Source organism: Erithacus rubecula (assembly GCF_903797595.1).
Source record: "Erithacus rubecula genome assembly, chromosome: 10".
In the NCBI taxonomy this organism is placed as follows: domain Eukaryota; kingdom Metazoa; phylum Chordata; class Aves; order Passeriformes; family Muscicapidae; genus Erithacus; species Erithacus rubecula.
In genome coordinates, this window is record NC_136662.1 from 22,696,140 (window position 1) to 22,722,278 (window position 26,139).

The 26,139-nt window shown below is 45.3% G+C and overlaps 1 protein-coding gene across 1 annotated transcript in view; it reads left to right on the forward strand.

The window, feature by feature from the left end:
- Positions 1–768: 768 nt before the first annotated feature.
- LAMC1 (laminin subunit gamma 1) overlaps positions 769–26,139 on the forward strand; it is a 62,198-nt gene continuing 36,827 nt past the window's right edge. The window contains exon 1 of the mRNA XM_079314235.1: positions 769–1,282. Within this exon, the coding sequence (XP_079170361.1) occupies positions 892–1,282 (391 nt within the window). The 5' untranslated portion in view covers positions 769–891. The remainder of the gene's footprint in view (positions 1,283–26,139) is intronic.

A 26,139-nucleotide genomic window follows, 5' to 3' on the forward strand; every position in this document is an offset into this window, starting at 1 on the left:
GAACCAGGGAAGTGATTCCTCCCCTACACCCGGCACTGAGGTACCTTGAGTGCTGTGTCCTCTTTTGGGCTCCCCCGTTGAGGAAGGACACTGAGGGGCTGGAGCGTGTCCAGGGAAAGGAACACGGCTGGGAAAGGGTCTGGGAGCAGCGGGAGCAGCAGGAGCAGCTGAAGGAGCTGGGAAAGGGGCTCAGCCTGGAGAAAAGGAGGCTCAGGGGGACCTTCTGGCTCTGCACAGCTCCCTGACAGGAGGGGCAGCCAGGGGGTCGGCCCCTTATCCCAGCAAACAAGTGACAGGTAAGAGGACTTAGTCCTAAACTGAGCAGGGGAGTTCAGGTTGAACATTAGGAAGAATTTCTTCATAGAAAGGTGATTAGGCGGTGGAAAGGTCTGCCCAGGGAGGTGTTGGAGTCCCCATCCCTTGGGGTGTTCAAGGACGGGCCATTCAGGGCTCCGGTCTGGTTGACAAGGCAGGGATCGGTGAAAGGTTGCACTCGATGATCCTGGAGGTCACTTCCAGCCTGAATGGTTCTGTGGCTGTAGAAAGCGCAGTTTGCGGGGAGTGCCGGTGCGGAGGCGCTGACAGGCCCGGCGCTCTGCCGTGCTCGCTCCCCCGCTGCCGTGAGGGAGAGGGCGAGAAACCCCCGCACGGCAGGGAGCGGGCCCACAGCCGCCATCGCCGCTTTAAGGCGGCACATTCCGCGAGGCGGGGGCAGCTCCGGCCCCGCCGCGCTGCGGGACTCCGCTCCCGGCCTGCTCCGCGCCCGCCCCGCCCCGCCTCGCCTCGCCCCGCCGGGCCTCGCCCGTCTCAGCCCGCGGCCGGCGCGGAGCGGTGGCACCCGGCGAGCGAGCGACCCCCCTGCGTGCCCCCGCCGGCTGCCGCGGCCCCGCCATGGGGGGCGGCGGCGAGCGCTGGCCGCTGTGGCTCTGGGTGCTGTGGCTGTGGGCGCCCGCGCGGTGCGGCGCTGCCATGGACGAGTGCGCGGAGGAGCGGAGCGGGCGGGCGCAGCGCTGCATGCCCGAGTTCGTGAACGCGGCGTTCAACGCTACGGTGCTGGCCACGCACACGTGCGGGACTCCGGCCGAGGAGTACTGCGTGCAGACCGGGGTCACCGGCGTCACCCAGTCCTGCCACCTCTGCGACGCCGCCCAGCCGCACCTGAGCCATGGCGCCGCCTTCCTCACCGACTACAACAGCCCGGCCGACGCGACCTGGTGGCAGAGCCGCACCATGCTGGCCGGCGTGCAGCACCCCACCGCCGTCAACCTCACCCTGCACCTGGGTAAGCGCGGGCGGCGGGCAGCGGCGGGGGCGCCGGGAGGAGAGGGCCTGGGCAGCAGCGCAGAGTGGGTGCCCTGCTGGAGAGCAGCTCTGCGGAGAACAGCGGGAATGCTGGGGACAGCGAGCTGTCCCCGGGGCAGGAGCTGCCCTGTGCGCAGGGTGTCCTCGGGTGCCTTAGGGCAACACAGTCAGCTCCTCCAGGGCTGATCCTGCCCCTTTCCTCAGCCCTAGTGAGGCACATCTGCGATGCTGTGTCCAGGTCTGGGCTCCTCAGGAAAAGAGAGGTGTGGAGCTCTGAAGCAGGTCCAGTAGAGGTTGTGGAGATGATGGAGGGACTCGAGCATCTCTCTCACAAGGTGGGAGTGTTCAGCTTAGAGAGGAGATGGCTGAGAGGAGCCCTGTCTGTCCCTGTCTGCAGGGAGGGCTGGACACAGCACACTGCTCCCTGAGACCCAGCAATGGGACAAGAGACCATGGGCAGAAATGGATGCCCAGGAAGTTCCACCTGAACAGGACGAAGAACTTTCCTGGGCAGTGACCAAGCACTGGAACAGAGACCAGAGAGGGTGTGGAGTCTCTCACTTGGAGGTATTCCAGACCTGTCGGGACACAATCCTGTGCCACGTGCTCTGGGATGACCATGCTTGTGCAGAGAGGTGGGACCTGATGATCCACTGTGGTCCCTTCCAGCCTGCCCCATTCTGTGGTTCTGGGCTGACAGGCCACCTGCACACTGAGCATTGCCGGGGCTCTGCTGAGTGCCAGTAACCCAGCCCCGGCTGGTCCAGTGTTCAGGGGGTGTCACCAAATCCCCTCTCTGCAGGTCCCCAGCCACATTCACCGTGTCTAAATCAATGCTGGCTGCACCCCGCGGTTGTGTTGGGATGTCCTCAACCAGGGATCTGGCCCTGGGCTGGTTCTTCACCCCTCAGCTGATAGTTTACTCACACCTGCTCAACAGCGTGTGGTGAACTTGATTTTCAGCATTCTCCAGTGAATATTGCAGGGGTTGCTCTATTGCAGTCTGCACTGGAGGTGCTGTTGGTTTGTGAGAGGTGGGGCTGCACTGCTGGACGCAGCTGAAAGTGGAGCTGGTTGCAGTGGTCATGTCTCACCCCATGCACCAGGGATCATAGAGCCATTTAGATGGGAAAAGTAGTAGAAAGAAATTCTTCCCTGTGAGGGTGCTGAGGACTGGCACAGGTTTTCCCAGAGAAGCTGTAGATGCCCCATCCCAGGAAGCATCCAAGGTTGAGCGAGTCCTGGAGCAGGGTGGTCTAGTGCAAGGTGTCCCTGCCCATGGCAGGGGTGGAATGAGATGAGCATAGAGTCCCTTCCAAGTCAAGCCATTCTGTAATTCTGTGAAAAGCCCTTTAAGATCAAGTCCAATGGGTAGCCCAGTATAGCCAAGCTCAGGATTGGATCATGGAGTTTTCCAGAAGGCAAGATTTGGATCCAGGTGGGAGATGTTGGTTTGAAAAGTGGCAGGCACTATGGGAAATCACCTGTTCAAGGGCACATCTGCTGTGTATCCTCTTCCCCCCAGGGCAGCAGTGTCCTTTAAGTGCTGTGTGGGTTAGGTGTGTCAACAGCCAGCATTGCTGCAGAACTGTAGCAGCCAGTAAAAAAAAGATAATGAATTTTCTGATTTGTTGTCAATTCCAGAGGTTCCTTTGGGATAAAGTATTTTAGCCTTCACTGTGGTTTGTGGACAAGCTTTTCTTTTCTGTTCATTGAATTATTCAAGCTATCATGACATGGAGGGAGGGTAATCATTTAGAACTGGAAGACGAGCCACTTGAGAGAAAGTTGAAACCACAGCTTATATCCTCATGTCATTAAATCAAGTAAATATTAAAGGAAGTCCCACTGCAGCCATTCACAACTTCTAATCAAGAGCAGCTGTGAGCATTAAGTTTAGTATCAATAACAATGTAATTCAGGGGAAAATAAAGGTGTTTTGGCTTGGAGAGCTGGATCTTGTGAGAGCTCACACCTGCATTGGTGAGATGTAGTTGATGGCTCTGAGTCCTGTACCAGGTCACCTGATGAGCACATCCATGTGCCCCAGAAGCCTGGAGTGCCTCTCTGCCCTTAAGTGTTTCCTTGTGTCTGGAGCTTCAGCATAAATACACCCCATAAGCATATCTAATCATCCCTCTATCCTCTTTCCTTTGTACATTAGGAATTTTCTTTCAAGACTTCTGGAAAGCAAATACTTACCTCAACTTCTTTTTAAATTCTTCTTTAATAACAATCATTGTAATTCTCAAGGCAAAACTTACAGACCCATCTGTATTACTGCTGTCCTTGGTTTTGTGCATCCATATGTATATTATTTGAAATTATATTGAAATTATATATTTGAAAAACAGTACTGGGGGCAGTGTGCTGTGTCCTGGGCTTTGATGAAATGCACACGTTTCTTTGCTGAAAACAACTGCATCTTTGAAATACTCTAGCATTGCAACACTTCCGCTTGTGTTCCAGGTTTGTCTGCAGGCTCTTGGAGCTTTGGGAATTTGCTTTGTTTTTTTGAGTAGAGCACAACTTTAAAGCAGAAGCTGCCTGACCAACTTGGATATATTTGAGGAAGTTTTTTTGGTCTGATTTTTCCTAGTTAGGTTTTTCAGTGGGGTGTTTTTAGTATAAAGCCTTTTAAGAATCAGAACCTTGTTGTGAGCGTGGTGGTGGTGAAGTTGGTTTTAAGGTGACAGCAGCAAAGTATTTGGCTCTCTGCACATGTGCAACTCTCTGCTTGCTGAGTTCGTGGCAGGTTGACTACTGACAATGCCTTTTTAGCCTGAAATCCCCCAAACTGCTCTGCAGCATTGCTCTTCCCTACTTTTGTGAGGTCTTAAAACCATCTTTGTTTGAGCGAGCTGCTGGGTGCTGCTTTTGGGTTCTGTGTGCCTGCAGGCACTATGGTCTGTGGGACAATTATTGACCTCACTGAGAGAAAGAGGCAAGGAGCTTGGCAAGTGTTTGTGTACTCGATAGGACATAAAGGCATTCTGGGGCACAAAGCCCTTTCATGCAGTTAGTTCTGCCTGGTCTTTGAGGATTAAGCACTCTGCTCAGGCCCGTATCCTTATTTGATGCTGCAAGTGCCTTCATTTCTGAAATCCTTGGTGTCCTGAATGGTTAATGCTGCTTTGCACCTGGTCAGGACCATCTGCATCGACTCTAGCTTTGGTGTACCTGCTGCCCTGTGCTGAGTTTTTGGCAGTTTGAGATATCTTCATTAACATCCAGCAATGTTCATTCCATGTAGAATAGCATTAAGATTTCAGAGGGGCCTGCAAAGTCTCTAAGAGCTGCAGGTCTGTTGCCAACATGTGAATGTGGATTTCTTTGAATCTCCGTACAATTTGCTGATTCAAATCAGGTTTAAAAACTTTTAGTTTTGGGGCTAGGTGCCAGGGCAAAGCCTGATACAGAAAAATACAGCAGAGGTTGCTACTACTGAGTTAAAGGCTTAGATCCTGGGAGTGTTTGGAGATGACATCTGTGTCCAGAAGTCAGGGTGCTCCCTGGGGAGAGGGGTAATTACTACTCCCTGCACCAGGAACATCTGGAGTTATAAAGACTATTTCTCTTTGTATTAGAGGGTATTAAGACCCCCCAAGTAAGTAAGAGGCCTGGAGACATGAATTTGCTGCTGTAAATCAGGAGAAGGGGAAGCTGAACCTGTTCACAGGGTGATGTCTGGATAATTAGGTTAGTGAGTGAGAGGAGGGGAAAGCATTGCTATGTCCTTTCTTCCATATTTCTTAAAAGTATCCCTTGGCTTCCCCATTTTCCATTTCCTCAGAATTTATTACTTATTTAGACTTGACCCCGCCAGTCTTTTTTTTTTTCTTACTGCTCTCCCACCATGTTCCCATGTATTCCCAAAAAAAGGAGCTTTGAGGCAGTGGTGCCAGCTTTCAAATAGAAGATGGAAGCAATGCCTCACAGTGAGTTGTCTGCTTTTTTTTGAAGCCAGGGTGTCACGTTATTTTTACTGTGCTGTTTGTTTGTCCTGGGAGCATTGGGATGGTTCTGGCATCCCCCAGTGCTTTGTGTGCGTACACTTGAGCACAGCTTTGCTGTTTAGACCTCTGACACACAGAAACAAAGCCATGTGTTGAGAATGCCCCAGCAAGAGCCCCCAGCACCAAAAATACTCCATGTACCTCCATGCCGTCTCTTTTCCCCTTCTTCCAGTGTTCAAGGGAGCAAAGGTTTGAGTTTTTTCAGATGTTGTGTCATTTTTCAGAGCAGATTCTCACTCTTCTGTAGCTCTAATTTCTGTGTGTTTAATGTTGTTTCTATGTTTTTTAAAATCCACTTCTACATGTGCCTTTATGTTCCCTTCCCAACCAGTTCTGCTAGAGCCACCTCTCATTTTCCCCCACCACTTTCACTTTCTGGCCAGCTCTGCTAGATTTCAGCTGTTGTGGTCCAGTGTTCTGTTCCTCACACAGAGGCAGGCTCCTCAGCGTGCTGGTGGCTGTTCCATGGTGGGGTGGCTCCCTCTCCACTGAGAGCAGCCATGCCTTTAGCAGCAGCCTGTGAGCTCGGAGCAGTCCAGTCTGGTGTTCCTGGGGCAGGTGACTGTCCACTGCATCTCTGCAGGGATGGCATCCAGATGTGCTTGGGCAGGACAGTCTGGAAGGCAGAAAAGATCAATTCCTGCCTCTTCTGTCATTGCCTCAGGAGAGGAGGCAGTGTTTGGTGCTGGAGGCAGCCCTCTGGTAGGTTGCCTTTGAACAAGATGTGAAATTGCTGGTTGCCTGGGTTAAAAAGTGTCAGCTCCTGAAATCCTTAATACAGACCAGCCTGTGGAAACTCATGTTGCCAAGCTGGATGGTGTCTGGTATATGAAATAAAGAAAAAACTTGTGAAAGCTGTTGGTTGCTAAAGAAATGAGCTGGCTGTCTCCTTCACTCCCCCTTTCCTTCTCTCCCAGTCCTTTATTTGGCTCTGAGGAGACGATGATGCTCAGTTATATATACTCTGCCGGCAAAGCGTGGTTTGGGCCATGACTGCCATTTGAAGGCATTTACAAGGAAACCCAGGCGAGTTGCCAGTTCTTGTGCTCAGCCCTGGCTTGATTTGCCTGTTGTTTTTAGCAGACGAGAGGTTTTTTTTAGTTAGTATAGAAAACCAGTGTTGTTTTTTTTTTTATTTTCAGAAGGGAGAGCTATAAAATGTGACTTAAATCAAGTAGGTAGTTTATACTGCTGGGATGCAGTTGCTGTGCTTTATTCAGTGCAGCGATGCCCTCAACCTGCCAGTTATCCCATTAAAACTTTATGAGGCTGTGGTTTGCTGCTTTCCTTAGGGAACCACCGTGGTGAAACCAAGTGCAAGCAAGCAGGGTGCATGCACCTGAAGCTTTGCCTAGTGTAGCTGCAGTTTAAAAACTCGGTAATTAAGGCATTGGGAGGGCATTTCCCCCTCCAAGGCCGGTGTTCAGGGTGTGTCAGGAGCCTGGGCTTTGCCGTGGTATTTGTGGAGCCCGGGGGGGAGACGCTATTTTAGTTGGTCTCGCTAAGGCTTGATTTACATTTTGCAGGTTTCAACATGAGTACTGAAGAGATCAGGGCTTTCAATGGCCAGCAGTTATTCAGTACAGTTATATAAAGGTATCACTTCCTGCACACACTTCAAATTCCCAAATTTTTCTCCTGCTTTGTCTTGGGATGCTGCTGCTGCATGGGAATACTTTACATGGCAGGGCACTTATTTTGGGGGGTGGAGAGAGCTGGAACTGTGGCATTTTGCTGCAAAAACAGCTGCTATTTGTGGTGCTTGCCCTGAGCTGGTAGAAGAAATAGTCGCAGGTTTTCACATACTCAGTTCCTTTTGTCGGTTTAAACCTTTGCAACTGTTTGCTGCTCAGAGTTGTTAGCATGCTGAAAAGCTTCTGGCTTATTGGGTACCGTGTTTTTTGTAGCCTGAGGCTTTGGGAGGCTCTTGCAGCTTCTCTGAGCCTGCAAGTGAAAATCCCAGGTTGCTGCTTCCCACGGAAATGAAAAACAGGATTGCTCTGCAACAATGCTTAGAGAAAAGAATTTCCAATGTACATGGATGGGATGGGAAACTTGGATCTTGGGTGCACCACAAGAAAAAGGGCTGTGAGCATTCTCCTTACCACCTTTGTCCAGCTAAGACCTCACTGCCACTGGTGAGACCATGCTGATGATTTTACTGTCTGGCTCCATGTCCTTCCTGTGGGTTAACTGGGATATGGGGTCTGGCATGTTAAATGTCACATCTCTGGTCTGTAAGAACCTTTGGAAGCTCAGCCTGGGCTGCTGCTCCCCATGTAAGCTACAGCATGGGAAGAACCATTCTAGCTTGTTATTACACCTCTCTTAACCATGAGATCTTGCTTAGTGGTGGCTACCATGGTGTGTTTTGATCAGAAAATAGCATGAGTTTCCTAGTTTTACAATCAACTGCACAGGTCTTGCTGGGTCTGTTGTCCTATCACACAGAAAGGAATATGGTTTTCCCCCCCAAATACAGCATTCCTCTGTGTGACTCAAATCAAGATTTACAGCCTTTAAGTCAGGGATGAATGTGCCTGCTTGTGTTGAGGACATAAGTAGCTGTGTTTGATACTCTTTGTAATATCAGGATAATCTCTTAGCCATTTCCAAAGGGTGTACTGGGGATTGCCCTTGCTGTCCACAGCATTCCATGAATAACATTGGGTTTTTAGCAGTGTGCTGGTGATGTTGGTTGTCACATCAGCATTGGAGAGAGCTTCACAACAGCTGCTAACAAACCAGCTGTGCCATGAGGTTAGAGAGCTGCTGCTAGTACAAGCAGGACCAGGAATCCTCTCAGGAATACTGAGAGGAGAAGCTGCCTTTTGTAGATAGCCAGACCAAAAGTACAAGCTGCTGGTAGCCTTGGTGGGCTTTTAGGTATTTTGAGGTAAAACGTAATAATTTCTAGGAATTATTCTCATGTAAAGCTTGGAAAATGGTGAAAACTCATCAGCTGTAAAAGGATCTGAAATAACAAGGCAATTTTACTTAAATTTAAAAAAAAGCCTCAGTCATTTTTTCTACCAGCCCAGCCCTATTTGAGAGATCTTCCACCAAAAAAACCCCAAATCTCCACCAACCCCCTCATATGTTATTCAGTGGTCTTCAGCATTCTGTTTGAAACTGGGTGGCAAATCACTTTTTGTTTCCATGCTTCTACTTGTTTTAGATATTCCAGTGTGATAGTCATCAAAGAGCTGTTTCCAGTGGTAATCATGCCTGCAGTTCTGACACAACACAGCTGTGTTCAGCAATGGAGAATTTCAAGATTTCCTCTGTTAGAAATACTAACCAAAAACTATCCAAAAACTTATTATTGGACGTTGTTTTTTTTTTTTTTTTCTCCTTTGGTGGGTGAGCTAGTACTATCTTGTACATGGGAGGTACATTTCCAGGGAGCTTGAGGCCTTATTTGTACAGTTGTTTGGGGGTTTGGTGTTTTTGTGGGGCAAAGGGAAGACTTTTAAGGTGACTTTAGAGATGATATATTCAGTACACGTGTGTTCAAATGGGCAGTGGCTGGCTGAACATACTAGCCCTTGGCTTCCCAGTGAGTTGCCTGAAATGCTCATTCCTTTGGGTGCTCCAAGGCTGAGGGAGCACTGTGGAGTTTGGGCTTGGCACCAGCCCAGCTCTAAGCACTCTCCTTTCTTCTTACAAGTTTTTTTTCAAAATCTCCTTTATAGCTCAACCTACTTGGCATCAGAAGAGACCTTGTTCCTACTACAGTGTGCAGCTGCTTGTGCAGAATGTTGCTCTTGGGCAGTTTGGTTTATTTTGGTGGGGGGAAAATATCAGGGTTGCTCAACAGGTTGTTTTTTAACTTTAAAAAAATATATTCTTTCCTTTCCCTGTATACTTTGTTTCAGGAAGGTGAATATTTCTTTTCTTTGAATTAAAAGATAATGTGTCTTGGAGTCTTTTTAAGGAAATGGTTGAATTTAACCTCTTCAAGAAGGATAAAAGGATTGTTTTCTTGGTGCTTTCTTATACTCCACAACCTTGTAAATGCAGTATAAGTCACATCTTTTAATGAGATTAGTGGAATAAAAAATCAGTCCCTTCTGAAAAAAGTATCATCAAATGCTTCTTGTCAGTTTTAATGGGACTGTTTGACTGAAGGAAAAGAAAATGTTGCTGTCCTGGGACCTGTGTGGATCAGTTCTGATTATGATGATTACTTATAGTCCTCTGATCTGCATGCTCCCATCTGGTGGGATGTTGCAATGGGATTTTCTTCCCAGCAGCTTGCAGGGCTGGTCCCTGGGGAGCAGCCATGGTCAGGCTGCCCTTGCCTCTCAGCTTCTGAGAAAACTTGGGCTATTTGTGAGGATTCAGCATGTCTCCCTCTGTGCTGCTCCTGGCTGTGGCTGTCAAGGTGCTGGGCTTGGCCCAGCAGCCTCCTTTTATTGTGTGGCAGCAGCTGCTGCTTCCCTTCCAGCTGCTGCTTCCTTTGCTTTCCCTGGCTGCCTTCCTGGGGCTCCTGCCTGCTGCTGTCCTCGCTGGAGTTACAGGACAGGGATTTCTCAACACTGACTCTACTTGATCAATGTGTTAAGAAGCTGTTGCTGGAGTCTGTGATTGCTTGTAGCTTGCAGATCTCCTGTTTACTTGCATTTTCTATTCCCTTTCTCCCTTTCTTCTCTTTCCTGAAACTCCTTGCAGTCTTCCTGGGTTTCACCTCCTTCCCCCTCCTGTTTTCCTCTACTGAGATGTCCCTGGGCTGTGCAGTTTGGGAAGGTAATCCCCTTCCAGGGATGAGGTTTCTTAGCTGAGATCTCCCACAGTTCTAGTCCTGGCAGCAGCCTTGGCCTGCCTGGGTGGCATTGCTGCTGCCCTTGTGTACTCACTGCTTTGTACATCTGTACAGACAGGGTGCTGCTGGGTTCATTTGGTTAGACTGAGAAATCTTTAAATGTTCTGTATTCTGTAGTTTCTCATCTTGCATGTGTTAGGGACTTGGGGGGATGGGAGCTCCCTCCTCAAAGGGCAGTTACAAGTTTTCCTCAATTGAAGTTTTTATTGTTGTTTTTTTTTTGGTTTTTTTTTTTTGTCATAAAAACAAATGTTTGTCTCTGATTCCCAGCAGGGTTGTGAAGGAGATACTAAAAGAGATTTGGGGCTGCAGGGATGGGGCAGCTGCAGAGCCAGTGCCGCTGCCAGAGCAAGATGTGAACTCTAATTAAGTGACAACTCACTATCATTGTGCAAATGTCTACTTAATGAAATCTGTTTTTTGCCCTACTTGCCCTCCCTGTCCCTGCCTTGCTCTTCTGGGTTTGCAGGTGGAGCAGGGAGGGTTGCTGAGCCACTGGGATGACTCTTCCATGCCCTCCATCTGTGCTCTGCAGGCAGGAGTTTACTGATCAAATGATGGGCATTACACGAGTCACTGCCCTTCTGCTTTCTAAGCAGAGTGACTCTGCACACATCCGTGTGTGCTGCCCCTTTCTCACACACTCCTTCCCAGGGCCAGCCCACATTGCAGGGGATGAGCAGGGCTGCTCCTGGGGCAGCCAAACCCTGCTTCCTTATGGAACAAAGTACTGATTAATTCAGAAATAATGATACAGAGATGAGCTTTTCCAAAAGCTTTGTAGTGCTTTTAGGAAGTAAGAGCCTTTTTTACTGGTAGCAACTTAAGATGTATTTTCTCTGCCATTCGTTTCCTTGTAGCCTTATTTTCCCATGCTTCTGTTCCTTGTAAGATGTAGGAGCTGTGTCAGGAGAACCCCATAACTTTTTTGAGAGATTCTGGGAAGGCTGTGAATCATGAACTTGGGGCACTCCTTTGCCCCCCATGTTGGTTCTCTCAATTCTCTCTCAGACTCTAGTTTTTTTGAGTACAGAGCATGCAATTTCATAAGGAAAAATACTCCAAGAGACACTCTTAGAAGATCTTTCATTTGATATCCAGTGATACATTTAGGATTCTAGGAAAATGCATTTGTCTGTAGCTTCAAAAGTACAAGGGTAGAATATCACAAAGATTCCCTGGCAAAGAATATCACAAGATTTCCAAAGCCAGGTTTGTTGCCTTCTGCTTGATTTTCTGCAAGTTCAAGCGAAAACATGGCAGTAACATGGTTTTTTGATGGTAAGTCATGTTTTGCTCATAATTCATAGCCCCATGGTGTTGAAAATTGCTTGGAACAGCTATGGTTCAACTGTGGCACTGGCAGCTCATGAGCACCACAGTCTCCAGCAGAGGCTGAGAACTTTGGGTTCAGCCCTTGTAAAAGCTCTTATGTCAGGAAAGGCACTGGGCTAGTCTTCTGGTGAATTGAAGCAGTTGGCTCTGGTTTTGTTGTAGTTACTCAGCAGATTAATGGTTAATTAATCAAGGATTTGGATATGCAGTTAGAACAGTGCTGCGGTCTGACACTGCTGTCTGCTCGGACAGTGATACTATTATGTGGAAAAGGTTAGAAATGTTCATAGGAATTTCAGTTCTTCCTGTTGTGAAACCTTGAACTGAGTATGTCTCCTCGTTAATTTGTCTATGAATTTATCACCTTTTTTCATGTCAGCCATTCAGTCTGTTTTGTAACTTCAGGGCTGTGCTATGTTCTTTTGTGAGCTGTGTGTTAGAACATTAACATGCTGCTCTGGTGGGTGGGAGGGACCCTGTCTTCCAGCGTTTCTGTCCTATAAATCCTGATTTTCTTTATTGCTATTAACTAGAAAAAGTCAAAGTTGACTTGAAAGCAGTGGGAGGGAATGAAGTGTTTTGAAAGGATGATCCCATGGATGGGAGTGGTATTGAATGTCGGGATACAGAGATTGGTTGTGGGAAGAGAGGTGGTTCAGCCAGAGGGATAGAATTTGGAATTGTTAATCTGCTTCATTAGAGCTGTGTACCAGAAAGTTTGAACTGTGCCTGGCTAAATCGCATGAGGCTTTGAAATTCACAGCAGTGCTGGCAGCCTGCTGGCGTTTGTCCTTCCTGCAGACAAACACACAACTGCTTGGAGCAGGCACCCCCCGTGCTCAGCACCCCACTGCTCCCTCCAGCCCCTGCACAAAGCTGCTCTTGGCTTCGGGGAAAGCACCAGTGGGGAGGAGCCTCCAGGAAATGAGTTGGTGCTGCCATTGGACCCATGGAGGATGTGAAAGCGTGAAGAGTTTGATTCATGTCTCTGCTCTGTGTGTGTGATTTATGTAACAGGGTAAAATGTTCTCTGTCACATCCCTCTGAGGAGTGACATGGGTGCTGCCTTGCTTAAAAAATTGCTGGTAAGAGTCTGAACTGTTGTTGTGGCTTGACACTGGCCAAAAAGCAGGCACTCAGGGAAATAATTCACTTCTTTTCCTCTACTATAGCTGAGCAGGGAAGGGTGAAGATAACCCTAAAGAGCTTAAGGATTAGGAGAAAAACACTCTAAGGCTGAAACAAGTTCAAACTTAAACAATATGAGGAACATTTATTATTAACAGAATTAAAAATAGGTAATGAGAACTAAAACAAACCTTTAGAATACCTTTTCCACCCTTCCAGCCCCTCCTTCCTTTCTACTGACAGTACACGGAAACAAAACATGGGGTCTTCATTCAGTTTGTCACTTCTAAAAATCTTTCTTCAGTTTGCTTAGGGAGAGCAGTCTCTTTTGCTATGCCCTGGGGTCCTTCCTGTAGGAGAGGAGTTTTCTGTGGACTTCTCCAATGTGGTTCTAATTTTCATGGGCAGCAGTCCTGCCTGACCTGTTGTGAGTTCCTCCCACAGGCAAAATAGCCTGTTAAGGGTGTTGTATGTTCCTCATCAAGGTATATGAATTTGGCTACCCTTGGGAAAGAAGTGGCAGTTGCTTCAGTGGTACTACAGGGTATCTTGTCAGGTATAAAATAAGAATAGCCTCGAAAACAAATAAGAAAAAAAATCATAGTGGATTTCTGCATGTCCTGCTTCCTGAGGTAGATGCTGAAACCACTTCTTTATTATTGCATCTGCTTGCAGAGATGTAAGAGCCTTTGGGCCAAGTGACCATGGTTTGCGGAGTGGAACATCATATGCTTTTTATCCTAGAGGTAATGGTTAATTAATTAAGTTCTAGTAGCAGAGGTTTGCTTTGAAGTGTAAAAAAGCATTAGTAGTTGAGTGTGTAACTCCTAGGTCTGTGTGCTTTCTTTGCATCCTTTAGAAAGGCATGTTTGAAGATTCCGAAGGGGAAGATTCATATCCTTATGGGAAAAGATTACTGGTCTTTCTGGATCAGTAAATAAAAAAGGATTAATAAATAATTGGTAAGGAATTCCTGAAACATCTTAATTTACTGTGCCTAAAGAACACACTCCACTGTTTTTTTTTAAGTTTTACCAAGGTAAAACAATCAAATCATCATTAAACTTCTTCCTTTCTGTACTTACTGGGAGCTAATACTAACGTTGATGACAGACCTTTTAAGAGGACCTGTAGTCATAGGAGAAGGGGTGATGTTTTTAAACTAAACCAGGGCTGATTCAGGCTAGGTATCAGGAGGAAATGAGGGTGGTAAAACACTGGAACAGGTTACCCAGAGAGATGGTGGATGGAAATATTCAAGGCTGGGTTGGATGGAGCTCTGAGCCACCTGCTCTAGTTGCAGATGTCCCTGCATGTTGCAGGGAGTTTGGACTGGGTAGCTTTTAAAGATCTCTTCCAACCCAACTATTCTGTAATTCTCCATAATAAAGTATAAGCCATAAGAATGAGCTTGGGTTTTCTGTCAGGAGGTGCTCCAAGACTTGCCATATAACTGAACTGTATTGCCAGACCATTTTTGTCCTGCACATCTGCTGCTTCCCCTCTCTCTTCCACCACCCAAGGCTTTCATGCTGACAGTCATGCTTTGTGTTCAGTTGCTGTGACAACAGACTGCAAGGCAGAAGCATTTTGTGTGCATGAATCGTGCAGTGCCCTTGCAGAATAGCTGCCCTGGGGCTCAGTGGAGTGCTTGAAATCTGGGCAGCAAGGAATGAAGGTGTGACTTCACAGCCTCTCAAAGGTTCACTGATGTCTCTCGGCCCTGCCCACTTACTGCAGCCCTTGGCTGGTTGGATCAGTTTGCTTGCTTCAATGCCAGCAGTTAATTTGATGGAAAGATAACCCCTGGTGGCCTTGGTGATGCTGAGCTGTGCCTGGGGCCATGTAGGTGCTGGCTGATGGAATAGAGCACCAGGATGCACAGCCCAGGCACTGGGAACATACGTAGTTGCAGACAACTTTGAAAACATCCTAAAACTTTTCAGGAGAACTTGTGTGATGAGAATTGAGGAAGAAAATCCTCCCTGTGATGGTGGTGAGGCCCTGGCACAGGCTGCCCAGAGAAGCTGTGGCTGTCCTGTCCCTGGAAGGGTCCAGGGCCAGGCTGGCCTAGGCTTGGAGCCAACCTGGTCTAATGGAAAAGTGTCCTTGCCCATGGCAGGGGGTGGAACAGGCTTTAAGCTCCCTTCCAACTCAAAACAATTCTGGGATTCTGTGATGCTAAGACAAACTCAAAATAGGGGACTTTGAAGAAGCTACTGTGAGCTTTCAAAACTCAGACTTCTATAAAAGGAAGGAAAGAAGCAATTTGAAATTGCCACTTCTATGTCTTGCACATGGGAGCAGCTCATTAGGTGAAGCAAGAAATGAGAAAAAGGTTAGGAGAGATCAGAGAACATTTCTGGGGGAGGACTTTCTTAGAAAAGACGTTCATATCTGTGTTTAAGTTAAAAACTGAATTCTTGTAGAGTTTTACTTTATGCAAAACCTCTTTATTTGGAGGTTGAGCGGTCCTAGCTTATTTTAGCTGACTTTGAATAACAAGTAATAATGAGATGTTTTTTAAAAATAATAACCCACTAAGTGGGCCAAGTGATACTTATGCATTTGCTTGACTAGCCTAAAAGCAGATTCAAGGGCAACAGATGGATCTGAAAAATTTACTTGATAGACAGTCCACTTGTTTGTGTTTTTAAAGCTTTTCATCACAAAGAGCTATTAAAAAAATAATGTGAAAGTAAAAATTTCCCATAAATGATGCTGAAAGTGGAGATGGTGCATTCCAGTGCAATTAAAATTACTCGTTTTAGAATTAATAACACCATAATAACTTGCTTTTTGGTTTGTGAGTTCAAAATTCTCATGGTGATGGATGAGATAAAGTCTGTGAAAGAGTTTTGCACCTCTTTATATTCATTACATATCTAAGAGTTAAAGGTAAGGAGAGAGGGAGGCTGAAGTGATTTGGGTTAATTACTGAAACAGCTCTTGCTGTTGCGTCAGCATTTCTTTTTTTTCATCTCTTAGGAAGCTTTTTAACCAAAGTTGGCATATATGTCTCCTAGGAGGAGGTTTTCTTGCAATTCACCTGCTACCTGTACAGAGCTACCCCTCAAACAGAGACAGTCATTGAATGGTGATAAATCTTTGTCGTTTATAATTATAAAAAGGGTAATACTTTCTGGTTTTGGGGACAAAAAATAGTGTTCTTTGATCCTGCAAATGATCTGTATTTATTGGTCCTAGAGGGAGGATTGAGGTTTTCTATGCAACTTTCACCTACTTGCTTAATCTTCTGGGTGCCTGGAGGAATGGAAAACAAGTTTAGCATACCTGAGGGCTTTTCTTACTGAGGTCTCCCTTTAGTTCCTGTCCTGCCCACACAGAGCTAAAGATGAGCAAGAAAACCCCCAGAGCAATGCATTTTTGCATGGGTATGCAACAGTTCCTGCTCAGTCGACTCTTGCTGCAGAGATCCAGCCAGTCTGCTGACCTGGAGCTGCCTCTGGTGTGAAGTTGCAAGCTGCAGGGTCTTGCTGGAGCTTTTGGGGTGTTGAGCTTGCCCTTCCTGCTGGGACACACTGAGAAACCCTCTGGTTCTTTTTATTTTTGATGCTGAATGCATCCTTACCTCCCAAGGCAGAGAGTCTATGACTGCTGTGGAGCAGGGTGTCTCCAGCTCCAGCACAAGCTGCATCCTGCCAGCAAGGCAAGCAAGGGCTTGTTAGCTAAAGATAGTGTGCACACATGTACACAGGCCAGGGGGTTACAGAGCTCTGCAGGCACTCTGACTTACAGTCATCCTAGGCATCCTCAGGAAAATTACAGGAACCAGATGCATCCAATAAATAATGAGCCATTTAAGGTCAGCTTTATCCTTTCTAGCACCTATTCTCCGTGGCAGCCATACCAGATGACACTGCATCACATAAGCACATAGAGCACTGACCTTGGCATCAGATTCAACTCCATCATGTGCCCCCAGGCAAGCAGGCATCAGTTTTTGGCATCTCTCCTGTCTTTGAGGCCAGTATATGTTTGTAATTCAATAATGGCTGCAAATCATTTAGGCTGCCTACGGTTGTAGCTTCTGCTTATGTTATTTGGGCTGGTCCTGAAAAATGTTCTGTTCAACTCTCTCATTTAGTTATACTTCCTTTAGATTTATTAAATACTTGTCTTCTGCGTGGATGGAAAATGTTAAAAATAGAGCACTCAAGGTGGGGCTATTGTGTTGGTGTTGACAGGTTCACTGAAAGCTGAAGCAGGTCTTATATTTTAAGATGCACCAGGTTTTGGAAGGAATTGTGCTCACTGATGTCCTCTTGACCCCATACTAAGGAGCTGCTTTTCTGTCTCTTGGATAAATTGGAGTTTAGTGTACTATTATTCACCAGGATGTGTGATTATTTTAAGTAATTGACTGAGCTTGAGATTTCTGAAAAATTGGGGTTTTTTCTTGCTGATTGCTGTGTAGGCATATGTAAGGAAACAAGGCACAAGTGATGATACAGAGGAAAAAATGATAGTGTAGTGATCTCTGCCATACAGAAAATAAGGCTTTGCAATTTTCCTTTCCCCAGTAGTTGTAACTGCTGTAAAAACCAAATTCTTTGTTTTCAAGACCCCCCTAATTTTGCCAAGCTTGCCCCAAACCAAAGGCCTGCCTTTCAGATAAGAAGGTAAAGGCAGGCAGGACCTTCATTTGGTGGGATTGTTTAACTGTGAAACTATATCCCCCAACAAAAACCTGAACCACAAGTATCTCTGGCCATCGGGTTGCAGAGACAAAATTCCAGATGTAAATAGTGCATGGAGTGATGTAGAGCATATCCTGATTCTCCCATCTCAAGCTCTTTTCTTTACAACAGCTGTCAGCTGTTCATGTCTGCATTTTGTCATCGTGGAAATCTCAACAGTGACCACACAGCTTTTATTGCAGTGTGTCTGATGGTGTGAGCAGATCCACAGGCTTGTGTCAGGCCTGCATGGGCACTTGCCAGGTATTGTTCTGTATCCATCTGTCTCTTGTGCAGCTGGGAAAGTCACCTGTAACTTGTGTGGAACTGCAGTTCTGTGGGAAACTGGGATGTGGAACAAACATAAGGGAAAGGTGACAAGCTGTGGGATTGGGCTTTTTTGTTTTTCTTTTTTGCTATCTTTCCTAAAATGGTAGGAGCAAGGGGAGGTTTTCTGAAGCTCACATTTTGGCAACAGTGATTGCTCCTTTCTGCCTTCCATTGCACTGCACAGATGTCTTTTTTGCCTCTTTGTGAGATGAGGATTCCCTTTGATTTAGTAAGGTCATGTTATCTTCCAACTCCCAGCTCAGCAGAGAAGTGTGTATTTTGGTAAGGAGCAATTAATGGTTCTTCCTCACCCAGACTCAGAACAATCATCAGATAATAAATAGATCATCAGGAGGATTCTCCTTTCTATGCAGCTTTGTGACTTGTGCATAATATAAAGATATTTTTAAAAGTGTATATGAAAAACCTTGATAAAAAGAACTGGGTTGCTTCCTGTTGATTCCTGGTTGTACCTTTGTTCCAGAAGTGCTAAGGTTTATGGCTTTGTTGGCCATGGTTGGTGTGTGGCAGTGCTGAGGCTGGAGCTGGTGGGAGGCACTGCTCACTCACTTCACATGGAACACAGCTAAATGTTCAGAGTGAATACACACATGTACTTTCCATCTTCAGAAGTTAATTGTAAAATGATTTTAATATGTCTGAAGATATTTAGTTGAAGAGTATTCAACTTTCTTTAAAAAAGTAGTGGGGATTACAGGTTTTTTTAATGACAAAATACTGTTGTGCTGAGGCTTTTTTAGAGTTGAGTAGCATGCTTCTTTAGGCCTTTTTTTAAAGCTTCTATTTATCCTTGTGGTTGTCAGTTATGAAATAGTCACTGCCATAGGTCACAATAGTTCTGTGCTAAATTTGGGAGCTTGCATTTTCCCTGGGAACTGTGTTGCCAGGTTGGTACAGCAAGCTTTAGCTCCTTAGCTGTTGGGGGAAAGAGGTTCTTCATTCCATTCCTTTTTGATATTTTTCTTTTTTACTTCCAGTGCATTTCTGTTCACTCCCTTTTCCACAGCTGTGGAAGATACTGAGATATGAAGTCGTAGAGCTGTTGCAGCCACTTGGTTTTAGTGTTTGTCTTGCCTCATGTCCAAGATTTCTTTCTTCTTTGTGCTTTCTCATTATGTTTTGCCAGCATTTCTGTATTTCAGAGCTGCTTCCTGCTTGTGGCTTTGTACCAGCTTGGGAATCTCCACATAATTGTACTTTGCTTTTAGTGTGTGATAGAAGCAAAACTGTGCGGGAGGTGAAAGTGTAGAAAGCAGTGAAAATCTGTGAAAGAGGTCCAGGGGTTTTCCATGTTTCTTTCCAGCACTTTGCATATGATTATTTTGCATTTAAAAACTAACAAATAGCACTATTTTATTTTTTTCTCCTATGGTATTATAGCTAGTCAAATTTTTATTAAAAGAAATAAAACTAGGAAAGGTAGACCCAGAGATCAGTAGTCTTCACCTGGCTGTAAGTGCCTGGACTTCAACAGCCATGTCAAATGATGTGCTTTCTCTTGCAAAAATACACTAAAAAGCCAAGCTGCTCTTCATGCCTTCCTCTTTTGTTTACTGGTATTTTTCCCAAAATTAAGTGCTGCTGACAAAAGGGATTGCTCAACACATCAGAGTATGTGTCCCACTGGGTCTGGAGATTGTCTGCCCTTCTGGCAGAGGCTCTGCAGGACACTCAGTGACCAGTGGCTGGCTGGGCTACAGCTTCCAGCTGGGGCATGTTGGGGATCACACGTGGCCCAAGCAAAAGCAACTGGGGATGCTCAAGCATGAGATCTTTTCAAAGGTACTGCTCTGCTGAACAGAGCAAAAATGGTACTGGACCAGCTTTAAACCTCAAGACCAGGTCCATGCTACCAGTAGATGGTGAGTAGAAAACTACCATCTCTGGCTTGGTGCCCAAAGTGTTGTAAGTTCAAGTGTGCTGCAAAAAGTCCTTCATGTGTTTTACTTGTTCCTTTCCAAAGGGCTTTCCCAAGGTGTCATTGTTTGGCTGCTGCCAGCAGCAGCCTGACCAAAAAAGCATTCAGACCCCCCAAACTAGGTCCACTTTATCCCTAGTGGCATAAATGCTGTGGCTGTTAGCTGGAATACCCCTTTCCAGGCTCAGAGCTTGTAGGGTATGTTCCAAGGGTCTGTCTCCAGCACAACTGCCCTGTGATACTCCAGCACACTGCTGGAAGCTAATAGGCTTTTCCTGAGGGTTTCTTAAGCACATAGGCATTAAAATTCTCTCTAAAAACACAGGGAAACAATTAAGGGTAAAACGCTAGGAAAGGAACCTGGCTGATCCTGTTGTTTCTGGGATCTGCAGCTTTCCTGTTTACTCAGCCGGGCTTTCAAATTTTAGTCCTGCTGCTTAGAAGTAAAGTGCAACCCAAACCAGTATTTAGTTCCTTTTATTTTTCTTTATTCTAGGGACAGCACAGCCCCTTAAAAGGAGGCTTTGCAGAGGTAGAAATTGCCAGGTTCTGATTGTTACTGTGCTTTTCTGCTAGAGACTTGCTGCCCTTGAGGTGAATGTAAATGTTTTTAAAAATTAATTATATAATTATGAAGTTTTCTGTATGTATGTATTTGGAATTGGCATACAGTTTCATTGCCTCACCCTGCTCTCAGAAAGTTCAGTGGGTGATGGAGAGGTAGAAGATTAAATGGCCAAGATTGAATGTTCTTTAGGGCTGTCTAGTAACTGACCACCAAAATGGCTTTTGCCCCTCTGATGCACTTGGTCTGTGGGTGAGGAGAAGGTTGTGATTTCTTGGGATCTGGGAGTGGCAGGCAGTTCTGGAGTTGAGGGTTTTGTCAGCAAGCTGAGATAGCTGGGGGCTCTCAGCTAGGTGCTTCCTTCCTAACCTGTTCAGCAGAGCACTCTCAGTTAATGAAGTTTTGCCAAAATAAGCATTCCTACTTAATAGCAGTGTATCACCAGGAATGACTCTGACTTTAAAGCCTTGGGAAGAGAAGTTGTCTGGACACTGTAGCAGGATAACATTTTTATGTACTTCTTTTTTAAAGCACGAGCCTGGATTGCAGAGGCAGGGTTTCATGTTCTTGATCTGATGTGAGCCAGTAGGGAAAATGCCAAATTATTTTTCTGGAGTGAGAAGTGTTTTTTACCTCTACCCAGCCTACTCATGGGGTGATGCCCCTGAAAGAAGCAAGGTGCTGATCTACAACTGTGATAACTCATTACAGTTTTGTTCCTGAAAAATGTCAGGGACATTCTGTTTCTATTCCAGAAAAATAACAGAAACAAACTTCAAAACCTTGGAGGTTGCTATGAAACAGAAGTGTCTTCCCCTTGGCTCTATTAATAAAGCCTTTAAATACACTCAATGCTGAATTCCCTTGCCATTACTGGTGGGGTACAGTGTCATGTATGGCTGGTAAGTATCTCCTCTTGTCACCAAACATGTCCTTTTTTGAGGATTCATTGAACTACTTTAGGCAGAATTAGGGTCCTTTGTGCTGCTTGTCCTGCAGTACTCGTACAGAGGAGGGTGGTTTTCTGCTCCTGTTTTGTGCAGGTGGAGGAAAATATTTTTGATCTTTTAATACTTCAAACATTTTTGAAGATATACTTGTTTTAGAAAATACAACTGTCCTGCACATAACACTTCTGGTTATCTTTCTCTCTGGCTTTCATGGTTTTCTTAAAAGGATTTAAAAGGATTTCTGATTTCTTAAGGACTTACCTATGGAAAGCTTGATGCAGTTTGCAGAAAGTACTATGTTACTCCACTGTTACCATGTTGGCCATGCTACACTGCCCTGTGTGTTCCCTGCAAGACAAGTGTAGCTGTGCCTCTTTGGATTTGTACAATTTCTTGTTTTTGACAATCAGGATTTTCCAGGTAGCAATCACAAAGCAGACTGCTGAGACCTTGCTTGTTAAGCATCAATTATAAAATAACTTTTCAGATTAGGTTGGTTTGTGTGCTTACATCTGTTTAACATGGAGATACTGCCTTAAGAAAAAACACTTAAGTGACTGGAAAGAAGAAAAAGGAGGAGCTGGTGACCTCTCTGCTGGGTCACCTTTTTTTGTAGCTGACTCCTTGGGATCTTGTCATTCAGTGGTTGCACATAGCATGTGTTGGGCAGGGTTGAGGGATGGCTTTTTGTCCCTGCTGGTCCTCCTGGTGGGATGTGCTTGCTTTGAATGTCTCTGGACTTGATGCTTTCCTACTTGAAGACTTTCTTGTCAGTTTATTTTCTGCAGAGCTTCATGCATTCTTTCAAGGAGCAAAACACCAAATTGATGAGTTTACAAAGCAACATTGAGAAATGAGGAATGTTCTTCTGGGTAGAAAAAGCCTGGAATGAGATTTCCCCTTCAGGCAGTTTAGAAGCCCTCTTCACATCACATCTCCCTGGGCTGATTTCTACTGCTGTTAGTAGCAGGCTGATCTATGAATTTGAGTTTTTCTATTGTTTTGGAAAGCAAAAGGCGAAGTAGAAGTAACATCTCAAGAAAAGTAGTAGGTGTGTATGGAGTGTTGGCTGAACAGGCCTGTAATTTGTGTTTCTGTGTGAAGGTGAGGCAGCTCTCCACTCACATCACTGGAGCCTGGTTCAAAGAGCTCACCCAAGCTGGAAGGGTGGGCTGAGCATCCCAGAGGAACAGATGTTTCTCATTGCTGAATTTGAAGTCTTTCCTCCTGTGTCTCTATCCCCTGCAGACATATGAAATGACTTACCTTATGAATTCCAGACACTTTCGTAAACAGAATATGTAAATTCATATAAACATCTACTGGATCTGCTCTGGTTTGCATGGCTAGGAGCAGTGCTCTACAAAACTTTCCTCCCAGCCTTTCCAGGTCATTGTCCTTGTTTTTAATTACAGCTGGTGATGCTGAGCTCCTGCAGAGTGGATGTTATCAGCTAAATGGGTTTATGCCACTCAACACTGCAGGTGTTGGGAGGAACCCTGTTGGGGCAGATATTGTGGCACTTTGATGACCACTAGTAGGAGGCTTGACTTGGTGTAGGGCAGGTGGTGCAAAAGCTGTTTTCTGCTCTTTGTTGCTGAGCCTCAGGTGGTAAATTCTGCCAGGTGCTCAGTGTTACCAAGGGAGGGCAGTCACTGCCCTGATGAGTTCAACAGGTTTTGGGCACATTTATCCATCCTGGGACAGCAGTAGTATTAAAGTTGTTTCAGCGATTTTAAGGATTTTTAAAATCAAAGAACAAAAAAAACCAGTTCATTCCTAATCTTTATCTGCAGCCAGGAGGGTATTTTGGTGAGCAGGTTTTCTAGGAGAGAGAGGGAAGAGGCTCATGGCCAAGTTGCACTGGGTGTACAGTATAGGGCAGATCAGTGCAATGATGCCTCTGAACTTAACTTGCCCCTTTTCAGTGAAATTAAAAAACCAAGTTGTCTAAGGTGTGTTTTGGAATTTAAAAAAAAATAAATTATGAGATCACTTGTTAGAAAATGGGGTAGGCTGGGAAAGCTTTTGCACTCCAGGTTTTGCTTGTGGTGAGGAAGGAAAAACTGGTGCAGTTGTTTTTTCATTAGAGGTTAGAAATCGGTTTCTCAAGAACCTCTGGCATCTGTGGTTTTTAATCTCTTTAGAAAGTGAAGAGGTAATATTTTCAGATGGTATAGCTACTGAAGCTACTGCTAATGAAGTTGGTTACTTGGTTTCTGAGGAACACAGAAGGCTGGAGCAAGATTAGATTGTTTGGTAGCACCTCAGTGGATAAAAATACCCATGGACTTGTTTTGCATGGTGTGCTGGAAAGGTAACATTGGAGTTACTTGTGTTGATGAGATCTGAATTAAGTCTGGGAGAAACACTCAGCCAGGCATTATTTGGTGTAGCTGCAAGGGCAAGTGGGATTAATGGTATCTCAACTCTAATTTTAGTAATTTCCAGATGAGAATGGGAATGTCCACTCGCTCCTAACACCACTGTGTACCACTGTGACTGCTTCACAAGCTTTGTGTGGGATCTGTAACTCTCAAGAGCTCTCTGCTGGTTGGATATGGTGATTGAGTTTAAGAATGTTTTTGGGAAGTGAGGAGGTTTGACAGCATGGATTAAACTTAAAGAAGTTGATGAAAGGGAGTAAAACTAAGAGCAATGGGAAGACCTGAGATGGAAAAGTTGGTGTAGGAGGTGGAATCTTGGATGTTTTTGGGAATACCACAGTGATGTTGGATATCACTGGGGTCTCACTTCTGAGGTAATGGGGCTCTTGGTAGCATTTGGCAGAGTACCTGGTACAGAATACCTTATTCTCCATGGACCTCTGCTGTAGATCATTTAAACCCTGCTGGCTTTATGTGGAATATCAGTTATAGCTCTTTGGACTGATTTTTTTGAGTAACTGTATGTGCCTATACAATCTCAAAACTCCTTCCTATCTTTTTCTGAAATTGGGATGTAGTAGATGGTAATTCATTGAAAGGAGCAAAACATCTTAAAACACTCAAGTGCTCCAACTGTTAAGCCAGCAGCATGATGCTCTGATTTACTGGATAATGCCCTAATTTAAAATAAAGTGCTTGAATGAATACAAAGTCTTTGATGCTTTTTGGGAGTAAAAATGTGACTACCACTACCCCTTACAAACACTTCTTCTCAAAGGATATGGCCATGAGATGAAGGACAGAAATTACTCTTGGCTATCCTGCCACTCCTTGTGGGGAATGTGCAAGTCTGGAGCACACTGACTATAGCACTGGCTGTTCTCTTGTCTCTGATCCATAGCCAGAATTGGCTCCAGCTCCCTGTGTGTTTGGTAAGGACCTGCAAGCTGAAGCAAGTGGAAAAGGGAAGAAGCAAGTGCTTCTCATGTGCAGAAGAGGGATGGGGCTTGTCCTTTTTGGTGGCACCTCTTTTCATTTATTCTCCAAATTTGAAGCACAAGTGATTTTTCTGTTGCTCATGGCACTTGGCAGTTGCCCTGTGGAATGTGGTGCTGCTGTCAGGGTGGGTTCTGGACCCTTGGCTGGGAAGCTTTGGATCTTGTGCTCAGTGTGGGGGGTGAGCTGTGGCTTTGGAGTGGAGATGCTGGATTTACTCTACGTGCTGTTCTGTAACTCGTGGCCCGGAGGGGCTGCTGTGAGGAGGAGACTTCCCACTGCAGCTGCAAGTTTAATGGGTAAACAAGAGGATAACCAAAAATGTTAGTACAGTTTGTGCTGGATTGGGCTGTCCAGACTGTGAGTGATCAAAAGGGAGCAGATGTGGTGTGTCTGAGCAGATTTGGAAGCCTGGTCATGGAGTACAGCCCTTCTTGGACTTGCACACTCAGCTGGATGCAGGACATTAAGCTTCTGCTTTTGAACCTGCAAACACTGCAAACCTGAATTGTATTAATTTATTCTTCATTTTTTAATCCTTTCCCTTTGGAAGAATTGTGACTGTCTTGAGGAGTGGTAGTCTGAGCAGACCAAAGATTAAACCAGTTCTTTGCATGCAAGTTCTTTATAATGCTTTTGCTGTTTTATAATTTCCTGTTACATAGATTTGAAGGTACTCTTTTTTTTTCCCTCTCCTGAATGATGTTTTGTTTGAGTACACTTTTAAGATCTGTGGCTAGTGGTGGGTATTAGGCTTGAGAGATTATCCAAAGAGCTGCTGGAGTGCTTCATTGTTAGACTCAGAAGTGGGAACTGGGTGAATTAGTCGCTTATAAAAGGATTTAAAGTGTGAGAAAAGGGGGAGCTGTGAGTTTCCTCTCTGTGCTGGCACTCAGCATCCAGCCAGTCCTGGAGAACAAGCTCAGAGATCTCAAAACCAGGACTTACTGATTTTTATTTTTTTTTTTTAGTTTAATACTAATTTAAACAATATGTGGAGACTATCCTATGCAAATAGAGTTGGCACAGCTCCATGTTTGTTTGCTGGAGAGAGACATATTTAGGAAAATTTTGCTTAGTTTTTCAGTTGTAAAAGTGTCTGTGTCAGAGGAACCTTGAAAGCTTGGTATGTTTTGGAGGGAAGGAGTTGAATCTTGAGAAGAGCTGATTACAAAAAGCCAATTATTTTCTGAATTACATTGTATACGTGAGTGCATTTAGAAGGCACAATGATTTTCCTCTGCATTTTCATGCTCACAAACATGAACCTGTTGAAGTTCATCTTAAGTCCAGAGCTTATTGGTATGTCCATGAAAAGGCTGGGAACAGCCTGGCTGTGTTTTCTCAGGAGCTGTGGGAGTCTGAGTTGGGGGAACACAGATTACTCTTCAACCAGCAAATGTGGAGGAGGACATGCTCATGTTGGACAATGTGGTTTAAATGTGCAAGCTGTTACTATCTAGTCACTTGGTTAATGAATAAGTGGGTAATTTGTGTACTTCATGTTCCTGGGAGATTGAAATGTCCTTAAAAAGCCAATCTGTCCAACTGCCTTGTCTTTCTGCAACAGAATTTAGCATAAAAGGTACCCAGACCTGGTTTAGGTGATCAGCCCAGTAATACCTGAGGAAATAAAGCAGTGTGTGATCAGCATGGTGACTTACTT